The 21828-nt window shown below is 35.2% G+C and overlaps 3 protein-coding genes across 3 annotated transcripts; 1 reads left to right on the forward strand and 2 right to left on the reverse strand.

Annotated features, from left to right (window-relative positions):
- Positions 1–5661: 5661 nt before the first annotated feature.
- On the forward strand, positions 5662–9178 carry LOC131593580 (probable LRR receptor-like serine/threonine-protein kinase At3g47570). The gene is made up of 3 exons (XM_058866149.1): positions 5662–8353; positions 8437–8792; positions 8978–9178. Exons 1-3 carry the CDS (start codon positions 5662–5664, stop codon positions 8993–8995), a joined length of 3066 nt encoding a protein of 1021 aa, XP_058722132.1. The 3' UTR covers positions 8996–9178.
- Positions 8700–12836, reverse strand: LOC131593581 (pentatricopeptide repeat-containing protein GUN1, chloroplastic-like). Its single transcript, XM_058866150.1, has 4 exons — positions 10440–12836; positions 10135–10351; positions 9870–10054; positions 8700–9787 (listed from the first exon to the last, which is right to left on the reverse strand). The coding sequence occupies exons 1-4, from the start codon at positions 12383–12385 to the stop codon at positions 9529–9531; spliced, it is 2607 nt and encodes an 868-aa protein (XP_058722133.1). The 5' UTR covers positions 12386–12836; the 3' UTR covers positions 8700–9528.
- A 612-nt stretch (positions 12837–13448) lies between these two features.
- On the reverse strand, positions 13449–16190 carry LOC131593582 (pentatricopeptide repeat-containing protein At1g11290, chloroplastic-like). The gene has a single exon (XM_058866151.1). It carries the CDS (start codon positions 16078–16080, stop codon positions 13654–13656), a length of 2427 nt encoding a protein of 808 aa, XP_058722134.1. The 5' UTR covers positions 16081–16190; the 3' UTR covers positions 13449–13653.
- Positions 16191–21828: the final 5638 nt, after the last annotated feature.

Here is a 21828-nt window from a genome sequence, read left to right on the forward strand (position 1 = left end):
TGTGTTAATCCTTCTACAAGAAGTACATTAGAAATGGAAGGAGAGTTACCAGACTTTATAGTTCCAGAGCCAATTATCTTGCCCTTCTGATCTCCTCCAAACTTGACTTCTCCTCCAGACTTAAGCACCAGGTCTTGGAACATAGACCTTCTTCCTGTCATGTGTCGTGAGCATCCAGAGTCCAGGTACCATGACATGTTGTGCTTTGTCCTTTTTGCAGTCAAAGATATCTGCAATAGGAATAATCTTATCCTTAGGTACCCACATCTTTTTGGGTCCTTTCTTGTTAGATTTTCTCAAGTTCTGATTGAACTTGGGTTTAACATTGTAAGCAATAGGAGGAACAGCATGATAATTTTTAATGTGAGTTTCATGATATTTCCTAGGTTGTGTCACATGCTTTTTGGTGTGTGTTATGTGAAAACTTTGAGCATGTGAAGTGTGCCTAATATCATGGGAGTGGCCATACTTGAACTGATCATACAATGGCTTGTATGTGAATTTCATTTCATCAACAGGTTCAAGTTTGTATGGGGTTTCACCCTCAAAACCAATGCCGACTCTTTTGTTTCCAGACACAGCATATATCATAGAAGCTAGCTGACTTCTGCCAATACTTCTAGATAAGAACTTCCTGAAACTTAAATCATATTCTTTCAGAATATGGTTTAGACCAGGAGTGGATTTTTCTGAATCAGAAGGAGATCCAACATTATTGGATAATTTTAAAAGTTTTTCTTTTAATTCAGAATTCTCCAACTCAAGCTTTTTTGTTTCAAATTCAAATAGCTTTTTCAGCTTTTTGTATTTGAGACTGATCTGAGACTTGAGTTCCAGAAGTTCAGTTAGACCGGAAACTAACTCATCTCTAGTAAGTTCAGAAAATACCTCTTCAGAATCTGATTCTGATGTAGATTCTGATCCGTCATCTTCTGTCGCCATCAGCGCACAGTTAGCCTGCTCATCTTCAGAGTCTGAATCATCTTCTGACTCATCCCAGGTTGCCATAAGACCTTTCTTCTTATGAAACTTCTTCTTGGGATTTTCCTTCTGAAGATTTGGACATTCATTCTTGAAGTGTCCAGGCTCATTGCATTCATAGCACATGACCTTCTTCTTGTCAAATCTTCTGTCATCAGAAGATTCTCCACGTTCAAATTTCTTTGAACTTCTGAAGCCTCTGAACTTCCTTTGCTTGGTCTTCCAGAGTTGATTTAGCCTTCTGGAGATCAAAGACAGTTCATCATCTTCTTCAGATTCTGATTTTTCAGGATCTTCTTCTCTAGCCTGAAAAGCGTTAGTGCATTTCTTGATATTGGATTTTAATGCAATAGACTTACCTTTCTTTTGAGGCTCATTTGCGTCCAGCTCTATTTCATGACTTCTCAAGGCACTGATAAGCTCTTCCAGAGAAACTTCGTTCAGATTCTTTGCAATCTTGAATGCAGTCACCATAGGACCCCATCTTCTGGGTAAGCTTCTGATGATCTTCTTTACATGATCAGCCTTGGTGTATCCCTTGTCAAGAACTCTCAATCCAGCAGTAAGAGTTTGAAATCTTGAAAACATCTTTTCAATGTCTTCATCATCCTCCATCTTGAAGGCTTCATACTTCTGGATTAAAGCTAGAGCTTTAGTCTCCTTGACTTGAGCATTTCCTTCATGAGTCATTTTCAAGGACTCATATATGTCATAGGCCGTTTCCCTGTTAGATATCTTCTCATACTCAGCATGAGAGATAGCATTCAGCAAAACAGTTCTGCATTTATGATGATTCCTGAAAAGCTTTTTCTGATCATCATTCATTTCTTGCCTTGTCAGCTTTACGCCACTGGCATTTACTGGATGTTTGTAACCATCCATCAGAAGATCCCATAGATCACCATCTAGACCAAGAAAGTAACTTTCCAGTTTATCTTTCCAGTATTCAAAGTTTTCACCATCAAATACCGGCGGTCTAGTATAACCATTGTTACCGTTGTATTGCTCAGCAGAGCCAGATGTAGATGCAGGTGTAGACTTTTCACTTTCATCAACCATCTTTTACTGAAGCGTTTTTCTCTTCCTGAATCTTTTCTAAACACGGTTAAGTGCTTGCACCTTAGAACCGGCGCTCTGATACCAATTGAAGGATAGAAAAACACTTAGAAAGGGGGGGGGGGGTTTGAATAAGTGTAGCTTTAAAAAACTTGACAGATAAAAATAAATTGCACAGTTATTTTTATCCTGGTTCGTTGTTAACTAAACTACTCCAGTCCACCCCCGCAGAGATGATTTACCTCAACTGAGGATTTAATCCACTAATCGCACGGATTACAATGGTTCTCCACTTAGTCAGCAACTAAGTCTTCCAGAGTCTTCTGATCACACACTGATCACTCCAGGAACAACTGCTTAGATACCCTCTAAGACTTTTCTAGAGTATTCTGATCCACACGATCACTCTAGTTACAACCTGCTTAGATAACCTCTAAGACTTCCTAGAGTATTCTGATCCACACGATCACTCTAGTTCCTTACAACTTAATGTAATCAATTCTAAGAGTATTACAAATGCTTCTTAAAAGCGATAATCACAAACTGTGATATTTCTCTTAACGTTTAAGCTTAATCTCACTAATATATTACAACAGCAATGTAGTGAGCTTTGATGAAGATGAAGATTCTGAGCTTTGAATTTGAACAGCGTTTCAGCAAGTTAATTGTTTTGCAAATCGTCAGAATTGTTAACCTTGCTTCTCATCAGAACTTCATATTTATAGGCGTTGGAGAAGATGACCGTTGAATGCATTTAATGCTTTGCGTGTTCCGTACAGCATCGCATTTAATGTTATACGCTTTTGTCAACTACCTCGAGCCTTGTTCACGCTGTGTCTACTGACGTAGCCTTTAGTAGCTTTTAACGTTCCTTTTGTCAGTCAGCGTAGCTTGCCACTTGTACTTCCTTCTGATCTGATGTTTGTGAATACATCGTTTGAATATCATCAGAGTCAAACAGCTTGGTGCATAGCATCTTCTGATCTTCTGACCTTGAAGTACTTCTGAGCGTGATACCATCAGAACTTCAGTGCTTCTGTTCTCTTGTTCTTCTGATGCTTCCATAGACCCATGTTCTGATTCTGCTTCGACCATCTTCTGATGTCTTGCCAGACCATGTTCTGATGTTGCATGCTGAACCCTTTGAGACAAAGCTTCTGAGCGCTGAATTATGCGTACTCTTTATATATTTCCTGAAAAGGAAATTGCATTGGATTAGAGTACCATATTATCTTTAAGCAAAATTCATATTATTGTTATCATCAAAACTAAGATAATTGATCAGAACAAATCTTGTTCTAACAGCTTTGTTATTTTCTTTCAAATGTAAATGTCATATATAAAAAGATGTTGCTTAATTAATCTTAAATAACTCAACCAGTCACAAACACACATGTAAATTGTCTCAAGTAATATATATATATATATATATATATATATATATATATATATATACATATATATATATATACATATATATATATATATACATATATATATATATATATATATATATATATATATATATATATATATATATATATATATATATACATATATATATATATTCATATGTTTTCATATTTATTTCGTTCGTACATTTTAGTTTGAAAAATGTATAGGAAGTTATTAAGACATTTAAGTGTTCCTAGCAAAGTTCTATGTCCATTAGTTTAATGAATATATTGTATTATTCTGTAGGAAAAAAAAAAAAGATGATTTATATAAATAGAAGTAATTCATTATAATGCACTAATTGAGCTAACTATATAGAGTATCTTTCATATAAAGAGATGAATTATATGAATAAAAGTAATTCACATAATTTATATAAAAAGTAGTTTTTTTTTAAAAAAAATTATTAACTTTTTATTTTAAAAATTTGTGAAATTAAAATATCTTTTTAAAACTATTAATTTTTTATTTGGGGCCCTTCTAAATTTTAGGGCCTTTATGTTTAGGGGCTCATTATTCTTTGATATTTTTAGACCCTCTCATTAAGTGGGCTAGGGTTCACATTTTTTGACCCCTTAAATTGACATCTCTAGGAACCAAAATCAAGTAATTGAGAAATTTGAAGGATCAAAACTGCATTTAAGCTTAATAATTAATATAAATTAATATATTAAAAATACTGATTAAAATATAATAACCAATAATTACTAAATAATTTTTCTATCATCTCATTTTAAATTATCTAAATTGATGCAAAACTATGATTGAATTGAAAATATTGCACACTCAAATTCTGTTTGAAGTACGAATACCCAAAATGACTCCAGACACTAAAACAACGACACTAATAATAATTTAAAAAAATAATAAATTAAATATAATCACAAGTGTCGTGCATGTGTCCGACCCACGGACACGCTTAGAAGGTGTCATTGCTACATAGCAAATTCTAACTCCAACAATGAATACTATATAATATTCCCTTTAAGAAATCTTATTGATTTCTTGGTAGTTTCACAATTTGGTGACATAAATTTTGTAAAATTACTATGTCATCAACTTGATTCCTAGACTCTTTATTTCAATTACCCTCAAGTCTGGGTAGAAACTGTTTGATAATATTCCTAAGTGAAATTTTGCTGCTCCAGCTTGTTTGGTTGCTGGGTATGTCAACAATAATCAACCCTTGAGATTACCATGGTGAATGCTTTGGTTGTGTGTGATTGTAGTAGAGACATTGATACCGGGGAGATGGATCCATGAGCGCGTCTGCGAGGCTGTCTATGGTAGTTTGATTATTGCAAGAGACTTTTTCGACAAAATTCCTCAGAGAAATATTGTTGCTTGGAACTGTATGATTAATGCTTATAATCAATATGAGAGGTATAGAGAGGCGCTTGTTCTCGTTTTCGATATGTTTGTAGCTTGATTTTATCTTGATAAGGCTACTTTTCAGAAGAAATGGTTCATGCTTGTCTTTTGAAAAGCTACATTGCAACAAAGATTGCTCTGGCAATTACATCTTGAATTTGGTTACTATGACAACACATTGCCAAATTTTGACTTCATTTATAACTATTGAACTTTTTGATGAGATCTTTTCTCTCTGTAAATGTTTTTATCTTATTTAATTCACAACTTTGTTCATATTCTTAGGAGCTTTTATCGCGAGGAAGTTAAAAAGGCTGCCCCGAAGCAACTCAAAATTGAGAGGGGCCTAGATTTCAGTTGTCTTTCGATGAAATGGGTTTATCTCTTCCTTTGGTGATCTCTTGCTTATCAGTTTTTTTAACCCAAACAACTTTACTTTATGAAATCCACTATAAGATGGTCAAATTTGCTATAAGCCATCAAATGAGACTTGTGAAAGAAGGCCAAAGACTAATGTTTTAGTATACAAAGAGTACCACCTAACATATATAAGCTAGTAGAAAGACTGGTTTCAAAATTTCCACACAATTATCACACAGCACTATCACTCCACTTTTGCTCCACTAAGCAGTGCTACTTGTTTTGGTTCAATCAGTTGACTTAACTTTTGAGGCAATTTTCTATTTTTATTTGTTTAGAATTTAAATTTTTCATTTCCCACTACATGTTGCATCTAGTATTTAAATTCATACTGAAAGAGAGGAAATGATCAAACACTCTCTTGCTCCTCTCAACCAAATGAAGCCTGATTTTTTCTTGTTACCTATGTCCTGTTATGTATACATTCATTTCTTCACCTTAACCTTAGTGTGGTTTGGTCCAAACAGAACTATGGCATTAGAATTAGGAAACCAAACAGACCATTTGGCTCTGCTCCAATTCAAGAAATTAATATCTAGTGATCCATATGGTAACCTAGGTTCTTGGAATAATTCAAACCACTTTTGCAAATGGCACGGAATCACATGTAGTCCCATGCGTCAAAGAGTTACAAGGTTGACGTTGCGAGGATCCAAATTGCATGGATCCATTTCTCCATGTATTGGAAATCTGTCTCATCTGAGATACCTCAATCTTGGAAACAACGTCTTCTATGGAAACATTCCACAAGAACTTGGTTGTTTGTCAAGATTAAGGTATCTAATTTTACTCAACAACTCGTTTGTCGGAGAGTTTCCTATAAACTTGACAAAGTGCTCTGAGCTTAAAAGCGTATATTTAGCAGGAAATAATCTTATTGGCAAAATACCTAGCCAAATTGGCTCTCTTCAAAAGCTTCAAAGTTTCTACGTGGGAAGAAACAATTTATCTGGAAAAATACCTTCATCCATAAGGAATCTTACATCCCTTTCTATTTTTTCGATCAGTTTCAATAACTTGGAGGGAAATTTTCCACATGAAATGTGCTTCCTAAAAAAGTTGAAGGCTATAGCCGTGCAGGTCAACAAATTGTCTGGTACATTTCTTTCCTGTCTTTATAATATGTCATCTCTTAAAGTGATTTCAACTGCAGCCAATGAATTTAATGGTTCTCTTCCACCCAATTTGTTCCACACTCTCCCCAATCTCCGATATTTTGCAATCGGAGGAAATCAATTCTCAGGTCCAATCCCTACTTCCATTGCAAATGCTTCTATTTTGGCAATATTTGATATAAGTCAAAACCATTTTGTTGGACAAGTTCCAAGTCTAGGGAAGCTACAAAGTCTTTTGGAGATATATATGGCTGCAAACAATCTAGGTTACAATTCAACTAAGGATTTAGAGTTTTTAAAATCGTTGACAAACTGTAGTAAGTTGCAATCGATCACATTATTCGGAAATAATTTTGGAGGAAGTTTGCCAAGTTCTGTTGGCAATCTATCCACCACAATTAGTCAACTAAATTTAGGGAGCAATCAAATACACGGAAAAATTCCTACCGAATTAGGAAATCTAATTAACTTGAGTCTCTTGAACATGATAGATAACCTCTTGGAAGGAACAATTCCAACTACTTTTGGGAAGTTTCAAATGATGCAAAAGTTAATATTGGTTGGAAACAGATTATCAGGGAATATACCATTCTTCATAGGTAACCTCACTCAATTGTATGGTTTGGGACTAGATGAAAATATGTTAGAAGGGAACATTCCTCCAAATATTGGAAATTGTCGAAATCTACAATACCTAGGCTTTGCACAAAACAACCTTAGAGGAGTCATACCCTCGGAGATTTTAAGTATTTCGTCTTTAACAAATTTTTTAGACTTGTCACAGAACTCATTGAGTGGTAGTTTGCCAAAAGAAGTCGGTACTCTAAAGAATATCAATTGGTTAGATGTCTCTGAGAATCATTTGTCAGGGGTCATTCCAGAAACCATTGGTGAATGCATAAGCTTAGAATATCTTAATTTGAAAGGGAACTCCTTCGAAGGAATCATACCGTCCTCATTGGCATCTCTCAAAGGTCTTGAAAAATTAGATTTGTCTCGAAATCACTTGTCTGGTCCAATTCCAAAAGTTTTGCAGAATCTTTCTATTCTCGAGTACTTCAATGTTTCTTTCAACATGTTGGAAGGCGAGGTACCAATTGAAGGTGTCTTTCGAAATGCAAGTGGTATAGTAGTGATCGGTAACAATAAGCTCTGTGGAGGTATTTCAAAGCTACATCTACCGCCGTGCCCTGTCAAGAGTACGAAACCTGCAAAAAACCATAAGTTTGTGTTGAAGGTTGTGATTGTTAGTGTGGTTGTTTTTATTCTATTGTTGGCATTTATTACAATTGTCTATTGGATAAGAAAAAGAAACAAGAAACAATCTTCAGATTCACCAACAATTGACCAACTAGCTAAGATTTCATACAAAGACCTTCATCAAGGAACCGACGGGTTCTCAGATAGAAACCTCATTGGATCAGGAAGTTTTGGTTCTGTGTATAAAGGACGTCTTGTGTCAAAGGATAAAGATGTTGCGGTAAAGGTCGTGACGCTACAAAAGAAGGAAGCTCAAAAGAGTTTTATTGCCGAATGTAATGCACTAAAAGGTATACGACATCGAAATCTTGTTAAGATTCTAACATGTTGTTCTAGTATTGATTACAAAGGTCAAGAATTTAAAGCTCTAGTTTTCGATTACATGACAAATGGAAGCTTAGAAGAATGGTTGCACCCAAAGACCGAGAATGTAGAGCTTTTGAAAACATTAGATTTTCGTCAAAGGTTGAATATGATTATCGATGTTGCTTCTGCATTACATTATCTTCATCGTGAATGTGAGCAAATGATCGTTCATTGTGATCTAAAGCCAAGCAATATCCTTCTTGACGATGACATGGTTGCACATGTGAGCGATTTTGGAATAGCAAGACTTGTCTCTTCCACTGATGTTACCTCTCGTGAAGAAACTAGTACAATCGGAATAAAAGGGACTATTGGATATACTCCTCCAGGTATATTCTAAACTCTCGAATTATTTAGAAGTGTTAACAATTTATAAGTTGGAGAGTATTAACAATTTTGCTATATCTTTTAGAGTATGTAATGGATTCTAAAGTTTCTACATCCGGCGACATGTATAGCTTTGGGATAGTTATATTGGAAATGCTTACCGGAAAAAGACCAACAGATGAAATGTTTCGAGACAGTCAAAATATGCATAACTTTGTTGCAACTTCATTTCCTGATAATTTAGCACAAATTTTGGACAAACACATTGTTCCAAGAGATGAAGAAGCAACAATAGAAGATAGAAACAATCATCAACTTATGCTAACTGTGGAGAAGTTAGTAGTTTCACTTATTCGAATTGGACTTGCTTGTTCAATGGAATCTCCAAATGAAAGAATGAATATAGAAGATGTTACTAGAGAGCTAAACATAATCAGAAAGGTGGTGAATCTTGATTTATTTATCGCATTAGATTTTATTATTTGGATTAGTATTTATATATAGTTATTTATTTTTAAGAATATCATTAGTTACTTTTGTTTCTATTTTAGGTTGTTTTACATTTTTAGTGCTAATTTTAAAAGTGAGTTATATTAATGTTTGATTTATTATTTTTAAAATTTCAGGACAATAGAAGCACTTAAGTGGAGGTGCTTTTCAAAATGGGATAAAGCAGTGATTTGACTTATTGGAGTGAAATAGAGATAGTCATTAGAGTTGGTTAATAGTGTTTTGTATTTCAGTATGAATTGATTTACGACTGGTTTATTTGAATTCAAGTGTTTGTTTATCTACCGTCTTAAATTTCAATTGTAGAGGTTGAGATTCAAACTCGCAATATCTCATTTATTCACTTTTAATAGTAAAGTTCTGACTATTAAACTATAAAAGTTCGAAAACTCATTTTGACCACACTAAACAACACTAACTCAATAACACGACATCAACAGTTCAAGTATTGATCAACTTTCACCGATCTATCTTCCAAACTTGATCCTTCTTTCGCCGAAGAGTCTGAAATGTGATTAGCGTCTTTATTTTTAATTTATTATTGCAGAATCTTAAACTAACGAACAATCGCCCGCTGCACCATGATATTCGCAAAAGATCCGTCATTTGTGGTGAAGGTTCTTAGCCGAATCGTTATGGACACCGGTGCTACATAGCTTCTATCAATCTAATAGCCAGAAGCTGGATAACCATGTGGTGGACCAGCAGGTTGAGAATGATTAAGGACATCGGAGAGAACGAGCATATTGATAATGCCAGGTTGTCTCAGCCAAGTAGCGACCAGATCTCCGGAAGATGTAAGTCTTCCCATATTATTCTCAGCGAATCTAAAAGGCGATCCCATTCCGTTAAGGAGTGCTTCAATAGCTCTTTTCAAAGTTCCATCACCCATCACTTTGCTGTGTTTTCCCCAACCAGTTAATATGCTGCAAAATATAATAAAATTATGATTAAAACTTTATTCTTCTCATTATTCCAATCAAATATTTAGGTGGAAAAGATCCTTACTTCACAATCTTAGGCAATTCAGAGCCTTGAAATAAAGTCCTATGCATATTGAGCAGCCAATCATGAACCATAGCACAGCCAGCACCACAAGACATCAGATGCAGATCCAAGCAAGAAATTGACCATTCGCCTTTCCACACATTTCGGTTTTTTCCTTCAATTGCAACCATTTGAGCTCCGCGTCTCTGTGATCAAAATCAATTTTATTATTATGAAAAGAAAGAAAAAAAACGAATTTCTTACAAAACTAGCAAAATTTTAATACCTGACCAAAGTGCCACAACATATCTGTGAGGGCGTTATAAAACGCGGACGCAGTTGAAGAATCCATTCGCATGATTTCATTGAATAGAGTCTGAGCAGTAAACCATACTTGTTCCCTATAACCCATCAACAGTCCATGGGTCACACCATACACCTGACTATCAAACAAGCGCAGCGTGTCTAACAGCTTTGCAGCATCATCATATGAATTGCAGCGGCTGCATCAAAATCGATCAAATTATATAGTTTGAGATTGGTTATATATAATTCAAGATAACAGAAAGAACAAATTTCAAAGTATTTTACCTGCACACATTCAAAATGGCGGAAAATGTGACAACATTTGGTTTAATGTGCAGCTCGTGCATTTTTTGGAAGAGCCAAAATATGCAGTGTAGGTCTTGTCGTCCCTTCCTAAGCTTCTTTACATGACCAGCTTTTTCAGAAGCAAGTTGCTGAAACATCTTCAAGATCCGGTCCTCCCCGGGATTATTCTGAAAAGCACCATCAATAAGCATTGCAGATGATTGTTCATTTGGATACTCGATGGCTTGCGAAGAACCATGAACTCCATACTCCAAAGCTAGCAACGGTTGACATGCATCTATTATGGAGTTGAATGTGACCACATTTGGCCTGATACCTTTCTCAATCATTGCAATAAGCAACATAATAGAAGACTCCACTAAACCATTTTTGCAGAGTGCGTCTACGATTGTAGTGTAAAAGACAACATCAACCTCCAATCTTGCCATCTTGAACTCTATATAAACATTCATCGCTTCCTGAAACATTTCACCTTTAGTGTACACATCGACCATCGTAGAGTAGGTTAGTGTATTGGGATATATGTTTCGAACTTTCATCTCTTCAAAGAGTCTTCTAACTTTAGCATACATACCATGCCTACCATACCCGGCCAACAGAGCATTGTATGTAACGACGTCAGTTTTAATTCCACATCCGTCCATCTCTCTGCATATACTGACAGCTTCATCAAACCTATCGAGCTTCGTATAGATGCTGACCAGTGAGTTATAGGACACTCTATCAAGAGAAACAGATCGAAGCTTCATTTCTTCATATAGAAGTAGGGCATCTTCCAAGAGGTTAGCCTTCGCATAGCCATCCATTAGTGTGCTATACGTCACAATGGTTGGCCAAACGCACTTGAAAGACATCTCTTCGAATACCCTTCTAGCCAAATCAATTTGTCCGGCTTTACATAGCGTGTCCAAATACGTGTTATAAGTAACCACATCGCGAACAATACGCCTACCATCCATTTCTCTCAATAACTTTTGAGCCATTTCCCACATGCCCTTTGAGGCGCAAACAGAAAGAAGTGAATTATATGTAAGACGATCCGGCATTATGCCAGCAGCTAGCATTTCATCATAATACTTAACAACTACATCAAAACTCACCTCCCCCTTCGCACCCGCATCAATTATCGAATTGTACGTAACCAAATTGGGCACAAGGCCCAAGCCACGCATAGACATGAACAAATTTACCGCATCAGGGAAGCGCCCATTTCGGCCATACGCACTAATCATGGCCGAAAACGTATACACGGTCATTCCATAACCTTCAATCCTAGATTTTCCAAACAAGTCTATAGCTCGAACAATCCTCCCTAACCTACCAAGAGTACCAATCATAGCACTTGTTAACTTACCTTTAGCAACCCTCTCATTTGACTTACTCATAATAAATTTGTAACACCTCTCAGCTAACAATAAGTGACCAGTATTACCAAAATCTTTAAGCATATAAATATAATCCTCAATTTCCCATAGCCTATGTTCATTTGAAATCAAAACATTATCTATATTAGTAACAATGTTACCAGCATTGTAGAGATAAGTAAGAACCTCATTGGCAGCTTCGCTGTGAGGCAGTGTATTACGCGCTGCCCTTGGCATTCCAGAATGTTTCTTGGCAGCATACCTGGTGGACCTCCTGCCAGAAAACTCAGGAGCCAGCTTTGATCTTCTGCCATCCAATAAAGATCTCGGCGCAGACGAATATACACCTCTTCCACTACCATTGCCACTACCATGTGCAGCAGCTATATCAACATCAGCAGCAGCAGCAGGAGCTAAAGGTGCAAACCTTGAGTTGGAATAGTTCCCAGAGGAGGAAGACCAATCATTTCTACGGCGTTTATGGCTATTTTGGTGATTGAGATTATGATTTTCAGCAGGTATAGGAGCAGGGTTTGAGGAGTTGTTTGGAGTAGAAGCCATTGTAGAGAAACTATAAAGGGTATCTAAATTCAACACAAAGGTGAGAGCTTTTGGCTAAAGGGTATCTGAAAACAACAAAAAGAACAAAGCTTTCAACTTCATAACACAAGAATCAATGGCTTGTGTTGGTTGAAGTGAAAAAGCTCTGAAAATGGAAAATGGATAACTGAATTCAAGAGTGAAAAGATTTGAGAATGAAGTAGGTGTGAAGTGAAGTGTTGATAATGAAGGTGAATTTATAGGGAAAATATTAAGAACATCCATTGAATCTTTGTGCTAGTTTCCTTTCATGGCTTTGAATTCTTTTCTCTGTTTTCCACTTCAACCAAAATATTTAAGATATGTTTTTTTCTATAATATAAATTATTATAAAAAATTTCAAATTACGGAAAAAAAGAACGGATATATAGTTATATTGATTTTTGCATGGAAACCGTTAGAAAATATTATAGAAATAATCATTATGATTCGATCATATCGACTAAAAAATATACATTAATACGGAAAAAAAGAACGGATATATAATTATATTGATTTTCGCATGGAAACCGTTAGAAAATATCATAGAAATAATCATTATGATTCGATCATATCGACTAAAAAATATACATTAATACGGAAAAAAAAAAGAACGGATATATAATAATATTGATTTTTGCATGGAAACCGTTAGAAAATATTATAGAAATAATCATTATGATTCGATCATATCGACTAAAAAATAGTTTTATATACATTAATACAGAAAAAAAATCAGATATGTATGTATCTAAATTCATTTTTGCATGGAAACCGTTAGAAAATATTATAAAAATAATCATTATGGCTCAATCTTATCAACTAGAAAATATTTTTATATATGTTAATACATGGAATAAGTTTTACACGAATATATAATTGTATTTCTTGATTTTTCTAGTAGAAAAACATATTTTAAAAATTAATATTTGTACGAGATAAGATGATGACATGTGATTCCATGAATTGTTTTTACCGCGGGATTATAATATATGATTGTTAAATGAAAAATTAGTTCTACCAATAATAGACAGTGGAATTAGAATTTATGGATAAAAAAAGGCATATTTCCTAAAAAATGTATACAACTGAATCATACAGTTACAAACAAGCCACTGATTCAACAGCAGGGTACTACAATGATCTATTATGCGGTTAAAGGTTTGATCCAAACAATGCATTTTTCTTGAAATATTTTCATATAATGAATCAAGATGCAATGTGAGTAAGTAACAGTGGCGTCTATAATTTTACCAGTAATCCCCGCAAGAACATCTTCCATTCTTAAAATGATGAAACCTTTGTAAATCGCGCACTATAATTTCCCTTCCTGTCACGAGCGAAATGTACTTGGTAGCCTCATGGCAATCACCACAAACTCTTAGGTTCTTCCTGATGTGTATTGTTGTGCCAGCTTTTGTATTCAAAAGCCCAAATGCTATTGCAAGCCTTTCGCTATGGCTACTAAGCAATTGCTCCTTCACATCTTCTTCCACGTCGTGAATTGAATTGGTATCAGGCACGTAACCAGCAGCCCTGATCTCGTTTCCAAGAGTCTCGAGAAAAGCGTAGATTCTTTTCGATTGAGGATGATTTGTACTTCCTGAGTAGAATGTGTGAACTTCGTTTCTCCATTCGACCAAACTGCAGCCGGGAGTTTTGTGGAGACCTTTTTTCTCCATGGCTGTTCTCACTTTAGCCACTTTGTCCCACATTGAAGCAGAGGCATACATGTTTGCAACCAGCATATAATAACCACCCTCATCTGGATCCAACTCGAATAACATATCTGCGGCTTTTTCGCCCAATTCGACGTTTTTATGGATTTTGCAAGCACCTAGCATTGCACCTAAAACGGTAATCCCTGGCTTAATAGGCATCTCGTGAATAAAATTCCAAGCATCGTCTAGCTTTCCGGCACGACCGAGAAGATCAACCATGGCACCGTAGTGATCCATCGAAGGCTCGATGCCGTAATGCTCCTTCATGGTTTTGAAATAGTAGAGACCCTCTTCAACAAAACCTGAGTGACTGCATGCTGAAATAACAGACAGAAATGTTGTATTATTCGGCTTAATGGAAGCTTCCTTCTGCATGTCATCAAAGAGATCAAGAGCTGGTTTGCCAAGTCCGTGTGTGCCATATCCATCGATCATTGCATTCCATGTTATCACATGTCGCTCTTGCATCGTGTCGAAAAGCTCTCTTGCAGTTTCGATGGCTCCACATTTTGCATACATGTCAACAAGAGCAGTGGCGACAAATACATTCTTGTCCATATTGGTTCTTATTGTAAGTCCATGAATCCACTTAGCCTGGCGAGTAACCGATAAGTCTGCTATTGCAGTGATCACGCTCACGAATGTAAAGGAATCGGGCTTAATGCCTTCAGATTGCATCGTACAGAACAAATTCAAAGCTTCATTTACACAACCGTTCTGCGCGTAACCTAATATCATGGCATTCCATGTGACGTTTGTTTTCCCTTTCAAATTATCAAATACCGACGCTGCAATGTCAACTCTCTTACACTTCGAATACATAGATATCAAAGAATTCATAACCGAGACATTCGAACTAAGTTTCATCTGATCCAACAATCTATGAACAAATTTCCCTCTTTCAAGATCACCTAAATTAGAGCAAGCATGTAAAGCACCCATCATACTAACATTTGTAGGCTCCACCTTTTCGTCCAACATCTTCAAAAAAGTCCCAAACGCCTCTTCAGACTCTCCGTTTTGCGCAAGCCCATCAATCACAGTATTCCACGAAACAACATTCTTGCTACTCATCCTCCGAAAAACCAATCTCCCAGTCTCAACCGATCCACACTTAAAGTACATATCCAAAAGCGCCGCCGAAAAATTAACCATATTTTCAAATCCCGATCTAAAAGCATAACCATGAATTGACCTTCCGATTCTCAAACCCTTAATATCCGCCACAGCCGGCAAAACACTAACCAAAGTAATCGAATCCGGCTTCTGACCATCTTCCCGCATATCCGAAACCAACCACAAAGCCTTCCTAGCAAACCCATTCTGCGCGTACCCCGCAACAACCGTATTCCACGAAACCAAATCCTTACACGGCATTCTATCAAACATCTTACGCGCATCATCAAGCTTCCTACATTTCGCATACAAATTCACAACAGAAGTCATAGCAAACAAATTCGACTCAAACCCATTAACAATCAACATCCCATGAATCTCCCTACCCTTTCTATAATCCAAATCCTCCCCACACAATTGCAACAAGTAAGTAAAATCATAAACAACAGGCTTCACCTCATCAACTTTCATCCTATTGTAAAACCTCAAAGAATCACATAAAGTTGAGTTTTTTGCATACCCTTTAAGCATAGTATGGTAAAGAACATCCAACTTTTCTTCCACAGGCTCAAACACACGAGATGCTTCATTCATGCTACCGAATTTGCAGAACAAGCTAACGAGCTTTGTTTGAAACAAGTGCTCATTGTAGAAACCGTTTTTGATGATGAGGGGGAGGATTTGGTGAAGCTCTTTGGTGGAAGTGCAGAGTTCTAGGAGGATAGCTGATGGGTGGGTGTAGACATGGGTTGGGATGTAGATTCTTTGGTATAGAGGGGTTGTTTTGGGGGTGTTGGAAAGTGGTGGAGGAGTGTGGACTGATACGAGGTTAGAGCTCATTGTTGTTCAATCTGTTGAACAGTGGATTCATTCGGATTGTGCCATGTTCTTTGTTTTCATGCTTTTTTTGTTTCAAACATTGTACCATATATATCTTCCTAAATATCTTCAAATACAATTTTTTTTTTAAAAATAAATAATCTTGAAAGGGAATCAAAATTTGAAAATTTTATCCAAATAATTCATTTTTCAAAATTTTTTTTATCTAGAGATTGCATATGGAGAAAAAATTAGAAGGATTGAGATGGTTGTTTTGTATATCTCAATTTCATATGATAATAATGTTATGATGAAGACATCAGATGATATTGTTTTGCTTATTGTAATATCTTAGACATATGTCTATGTCAAGTGTTTTTATTTGTTGTTTGCTTTGTTGTTTTAGGTGAGTTTATGTCCGTGCGTTGTTGGGAAGTGTTTATGTTTTAGGGGTGTCTCCCTATCGTGAGCAAGGGGTGGTTGTAGCCTGTTGGTACTGACTAACCCTCTTGTGATGAGTTGAGGCAGTTAGAGTGAGTCGTCCGAACCTCATCATTCCTTGATTTGTTTGGTTTTCATATCCTGGAAAAAAACATAGAAAATTATGACACAAGAAAGAGTTCGGATATATATCTCCGAATACCTGAAACAGCCAAGTTTGGAGATGCATCTCCGAAAAAAAGTTTTCTTTTGCTTCATTGGCAAAAGCTTCGTCCTGCAACTGCCTTAGCATGCAAACACATTCAAATTTATCCAAATCATATAAACAGAGTCTCCAAACTTGTACACTAATCTATTTGGGTAATCTAATGCATTAAAGCTAACCTATTTGAGCTTATACATTAATTAAAAATCAAAATAAGTTAAATGAGAAACTTACTCTTAAATGTGTTGGTGAAGATGTGGAGTGCTCTAATGTTGAATGCAGTAGGTAGAAGGAGTTGAGAATGGTAAGAAACACGTGAATGTAATTTCAAAAATTAATCTTGAGTGTATACTGGATATAAATTGAGAGATAGAGAGAAACTTTTGTTTTTCTAAAAAAAGAAGAAAAAGAGGTAAGGTATGACCCGACCTTTAAATATGTTCATCTTGTTTGGAGATATATCTCCGAACTAATTTTTTCTATTTAAAATAAAATATGTTCGGAGATGCATTTCTTTAATTTTATTTTATTTTAAAAATGAAATTTTGTGCGTCTATGCATCTCCGAATTTTATTTTCAAAAAAATAGAATTTGATGAGATCATGCTAAGCTTCATCGTTTTGAAAATGCAGTTAACCAAATAGCATGCAAAAATATTTCCATAACTCCTATTTTGTTATGATACCATGAGGAATGAGAGATAATAAACAAAGTCATTATAAGCTGGAATTGCTTTCACTAGTTGAAAACCGTAGTGACAGTACTTGGTTCGTCAATGGATTGAACAAGCTAATAATACCAACAAGTTTCAGCTATGTGACAACAAGAAGTGGAAAGTTTCAACCAAAGAGATTGAGGAAACAAGTCTTACGTTGTTTTTCAAACACTCATTTTAAGGTTGATTTTGATTTGCAAAATAAGAAGTATTGCACAAAATAGTATTAGACCGTACAAAACAATATAAGACAACTTTTATATTGTATTGTAATTATGGGTGGCAAACGGGCATGTCTGCCCCGTTTAGATTTGGCCTGCAAAAAACGGGACGGGCACAAAGTGTATGAAGGCCAAAAACATTGCCCCCAGCAAAAAAATGAGTGCGGTGTGGGGCGGGACTGTAAGCATTGCAACTTTAAAGCTTAAAAATTACAAATTTTCATGTTAATAGTCATACTCGCAAAAAACAGGGCAGCCATATTAGAGTGTACGAGCCTAAAACCTTAGCCCGATTCGCAAAAAAGTGCGGACAAAACAAACATGCCCAGCGGATCGGACCTATTTTGTCACCCCTAACTATGATGGTCGATGCTCTGGACGATTAAATAGAGATATTAAAAATATTATTTTGATAGTTTGTGTTTGGGACAAAACGTTGTCTCATGGTTTAGTGAGAGACAAGAATTCATGTTTTGTCATGTCTCTTGTCATTCTCTCATTTTTAGCAAATCAAACACACCCCAATAGAGGTGACAAATGGGGACGCCCGTCCCGTTTAGGCCCGCCCCGCAAAAGCCCGCAAAAAAACGAGACGGGGCAGACATAGTTAAGAGTGCGGACCTAAAACCTTGGTTCGTCCCACAAAAAGTGAAGGCGGAGCGGGCTAAGCTAGTGGGCACTACACCTTTTAAACCTAAAATGCAAAAATTTATGTTAATTTTCTTGTCCGCAAAAGCCCGCATAAAAAACTGGGCGGGGCGGGGCGGTCACATTAAAGGGTGAGGGCCTAAAATCTTAACCCGTCTTGCACTAAAGTGCGAACAAAATGGGCATGTCCAACGGACCGGACCCGTTTTACCATCCCTAACCCCAAGTGCTTATATGTCATATACATATTGTCAACTTCTGGGCCAGAGAACTTACACAAATTTAGGCCTTAAGCCCAACAAGATTCTTTTAAAATTTGAATTAAATAATTTCAAAAAATATTAATAAAAAATTTAATTAAATAAATTTAATTATTAAATAAAAAATATTAAATAATAAATTATCTTACTCATTATTACTAACTCATTAAAAATAATTTTTTTTCTCCTAACATCACTATCATTAGTTTGTAAAATTAGAGGAGACCAATAAAAAATTTTAAGAGGTCATGTTGAGAGAAAAAAAATTAATTTTAAAAATGAAGGAATTAAAATTAAAATTTTTCAAACTAGAGGATCAATAATGCATTCAAACCATTTATTTAAATAACATCACCATAAAACTTATTTTATGCTTCTATGCATATTGGGTTGGCTCTGACCATCATAAAGAACATAACAACACCATATAATTTTCTATTGCCAACACTCTATAATTTGTTTTTACATATTTTTATTTGATTTTATTCTTTTTTTATGTCACTTTTTCTTTCAGGTAATTTCTTAGAAATATGTCACTACATAATTATTTAAAATTATCAATTTTAATACAAGAATTACAATATATATATATATATATATATATATATATATATATATATATATATATATATATTTCATTATTTAATCATTACATAAATTAGAAAATTATGTGCGATGGTTTAGGGAAATCGTCGTAATACCCCTTCGTTAATTAAAATTGAGGGCAGTTTTTTGGCAACTGTCACAATTAATGTATTACAAAGTTCAATTTTTCTTGTAGTATATTAACAAGGTAATAGGTGTGTTTCAATATGCTTTTGTGAAAGGAAGATAAATACTTGATTCTATTCTTGCAAAAAAATGAGGTGGAAATTTGATGTTTGCCTCGTTGAAATGGGATAAATATTTCCTCAATGACTCAGAGGACCCTTGAAGGATGTTGAACAGGTTCATGGTTGATACATTTATGCGCTTGCTTGACAAGAACTGGTGGATTAATTATTTCACCAAATCATAGTAAGTAGTAACTGACAAACGTGATAATATATACCTCCACAATACGACATACTTAGAGGTGCTAGTGAGTAACTTGTACTTCAAGGAGTCAGTGGCAACAATGATATCTATCTAAATATTGATGAAGGCGACATGCTCTTGGGGGTCATTCATCCTATCAAACTTTATTAGTGAGGGGGTGTTTTTTGACACCCCCCACACACACATAGAAAAATTTCGTTAGAAAGAAGCTAGGGGTCGAGGACTTCGATTTCCTCAAGGAGACCAGCTTCGTGATGTCGATTTTAAAGGTTGTCAACATTGTTTTCTAAAGCTTGATTGTGACAGCGCGATTCTTCTAGAACCTTTTGCATTTCTACTATGACACGGTGGCCGTTGTCGAAACTGCTATCGACTAACTTGATACCTCGTGTTTGTATCATCTTGAGGACGACGATTAAGACGATCTCTCATGGGTAGGGGTGTTCGCGGTGCGGTTTGGGCGGTTTTATCGAAAAAAATCATCCGAACCGCAAGAGAAAAAATCGTGCGGTTTGGTTTGGTTCGGTTGGCTTTTAAAAAAAATCCGAACCAAACCAAACCAAACTAATGCGGTTTGGTTCGATTCGGTTGGTTCGGTTTTTTACAAATATTTTATTGAACCATACATATACATATAGATGACAGCATAACTTTGTATTTAGACATTCATACACTATCAAATAACAACAAAACTCGTCATATTTTGACAACAACTTTCTATTTAATATGTAAAAATTTAATTAGACAAAAGTGGAATAATAAACATAAAATAATAGTATAAAACAATATAAAAATTATTAGAATGAAACAAAAAATAGAAGAGACGAGAGATTAGTGAAGGTAAAAAAAAAAAACAAAATAGTTGAAAGATTAGAGAAGAAGATGTGCGATAAAAACGAAACTAAAATAGGGAACATTTGCATAAAAATGAGAAGGTGAAAAGGAAAGAATATAAGAGAGTAGAGATTATAGAAAAAGAGGGAAGATGTATGTGGCAAAGAATGCGTGATAATGCTATTAGAGATTTGAGAAGATCGGGACTAAAATCATATTTGTAAGGATGAGAAAATTGTTCGTAATCATAAGGCTAAGGTGTAATAGGTTTAAATTTGGGTTGGATGTGAGTAATGTAAAAGTTAGGTTGTAACATAATGCGGTTTGATTCGGTTTAGTTCGGTTTACAAAATACAAACCGCAAACCGAACCGAACCGTGTAGTTTTGTTAAAAGATGACCCAAACTAATCCGAACCAAATGCGGTTTTTTGCGGTTTCGGTTTGGTTTGGTTTGGTTAGCGGTTTTCTATTGGGTTGGTTTGGTTTTGAACACCCCTACTCATGGAAATGTAGGTATGACCTATGCTAGTTTTACCATGGCTCTGCGTGGGTGCCTTTTGTATTTGCTAAAATACAATAATTAAGAGAGACAACCTGCTCACGTGGGGGGAAGAGATCTTGTATTTTTCACTAAAATTTGTGGACGCTCTTCTCAATTTATAAATTGGGGTATTTATAGCAAACTCATTGGGCATGGACCGAAAAGAGATTTATTCCAACTCCATAATCTGAAACATGGAGTAAGGGAGAACTCATTCTCGCTCACCTCGTAAATCACGTGTGATAAATGAGACCATTCATGGATTTTAGTTGGGGGAGACTCAAGCCCCACTAGGATGGGCGATCTATTATGCTCTTTGGGGGAGACATGCTTTTCTTAGAGCACCCGTCTAACATTTCTACACTTGATTCAGTTTTTTTTCATGAATTCTCCATTTTTAAGTCCAATAAAATCAGTCATATTTGTAGGCATGAGGGTTCAACATATTTTAATTTTATTATATTTATAGGCATTGTTATGTATGTATGTAATTTATAATTAAAATTTAATTATAATAAAAAAAATTTGTTGATTCATATTGTAGATTTTCTTAAATGAAAATCAAAATAATTATAATAAAAAAAAGTTTTCTTAATAAAAACATACACTATACATTTATATATTTCATAACTAAAAAGGGTATTGATATTTAAAAAATATATATTTGACACTAATTAATATAACAAAACATGAATCGTATAATTGTCTTATTTATAAGAAAGTACTAGATAAATATTTTGATTGGTACAATAAAACATACGTGAAAAATATTTTCATTTATAAGTAGGAAAAAAACTTAGAAAAAAATATTTCTCACTAATATGAATAATCTATATAAAATATTTTATGACAAAATAATAAATTT

Source organism: Vicia villosa, linkage group LG3 (assembly GCF_029867415.1).
Source record: "Vicia villosa cultivar HV-30 ecotype Madison, WI linkage group LG3, Vvil1.0, whole genome shotgun sequence".
Taxonomy (NCBI): Eukaryota; Viridiplantae; Streptophyta; class Magnoliopsida; order Fabales; family Fabaceae; genus Vicia; species Vicia villosa.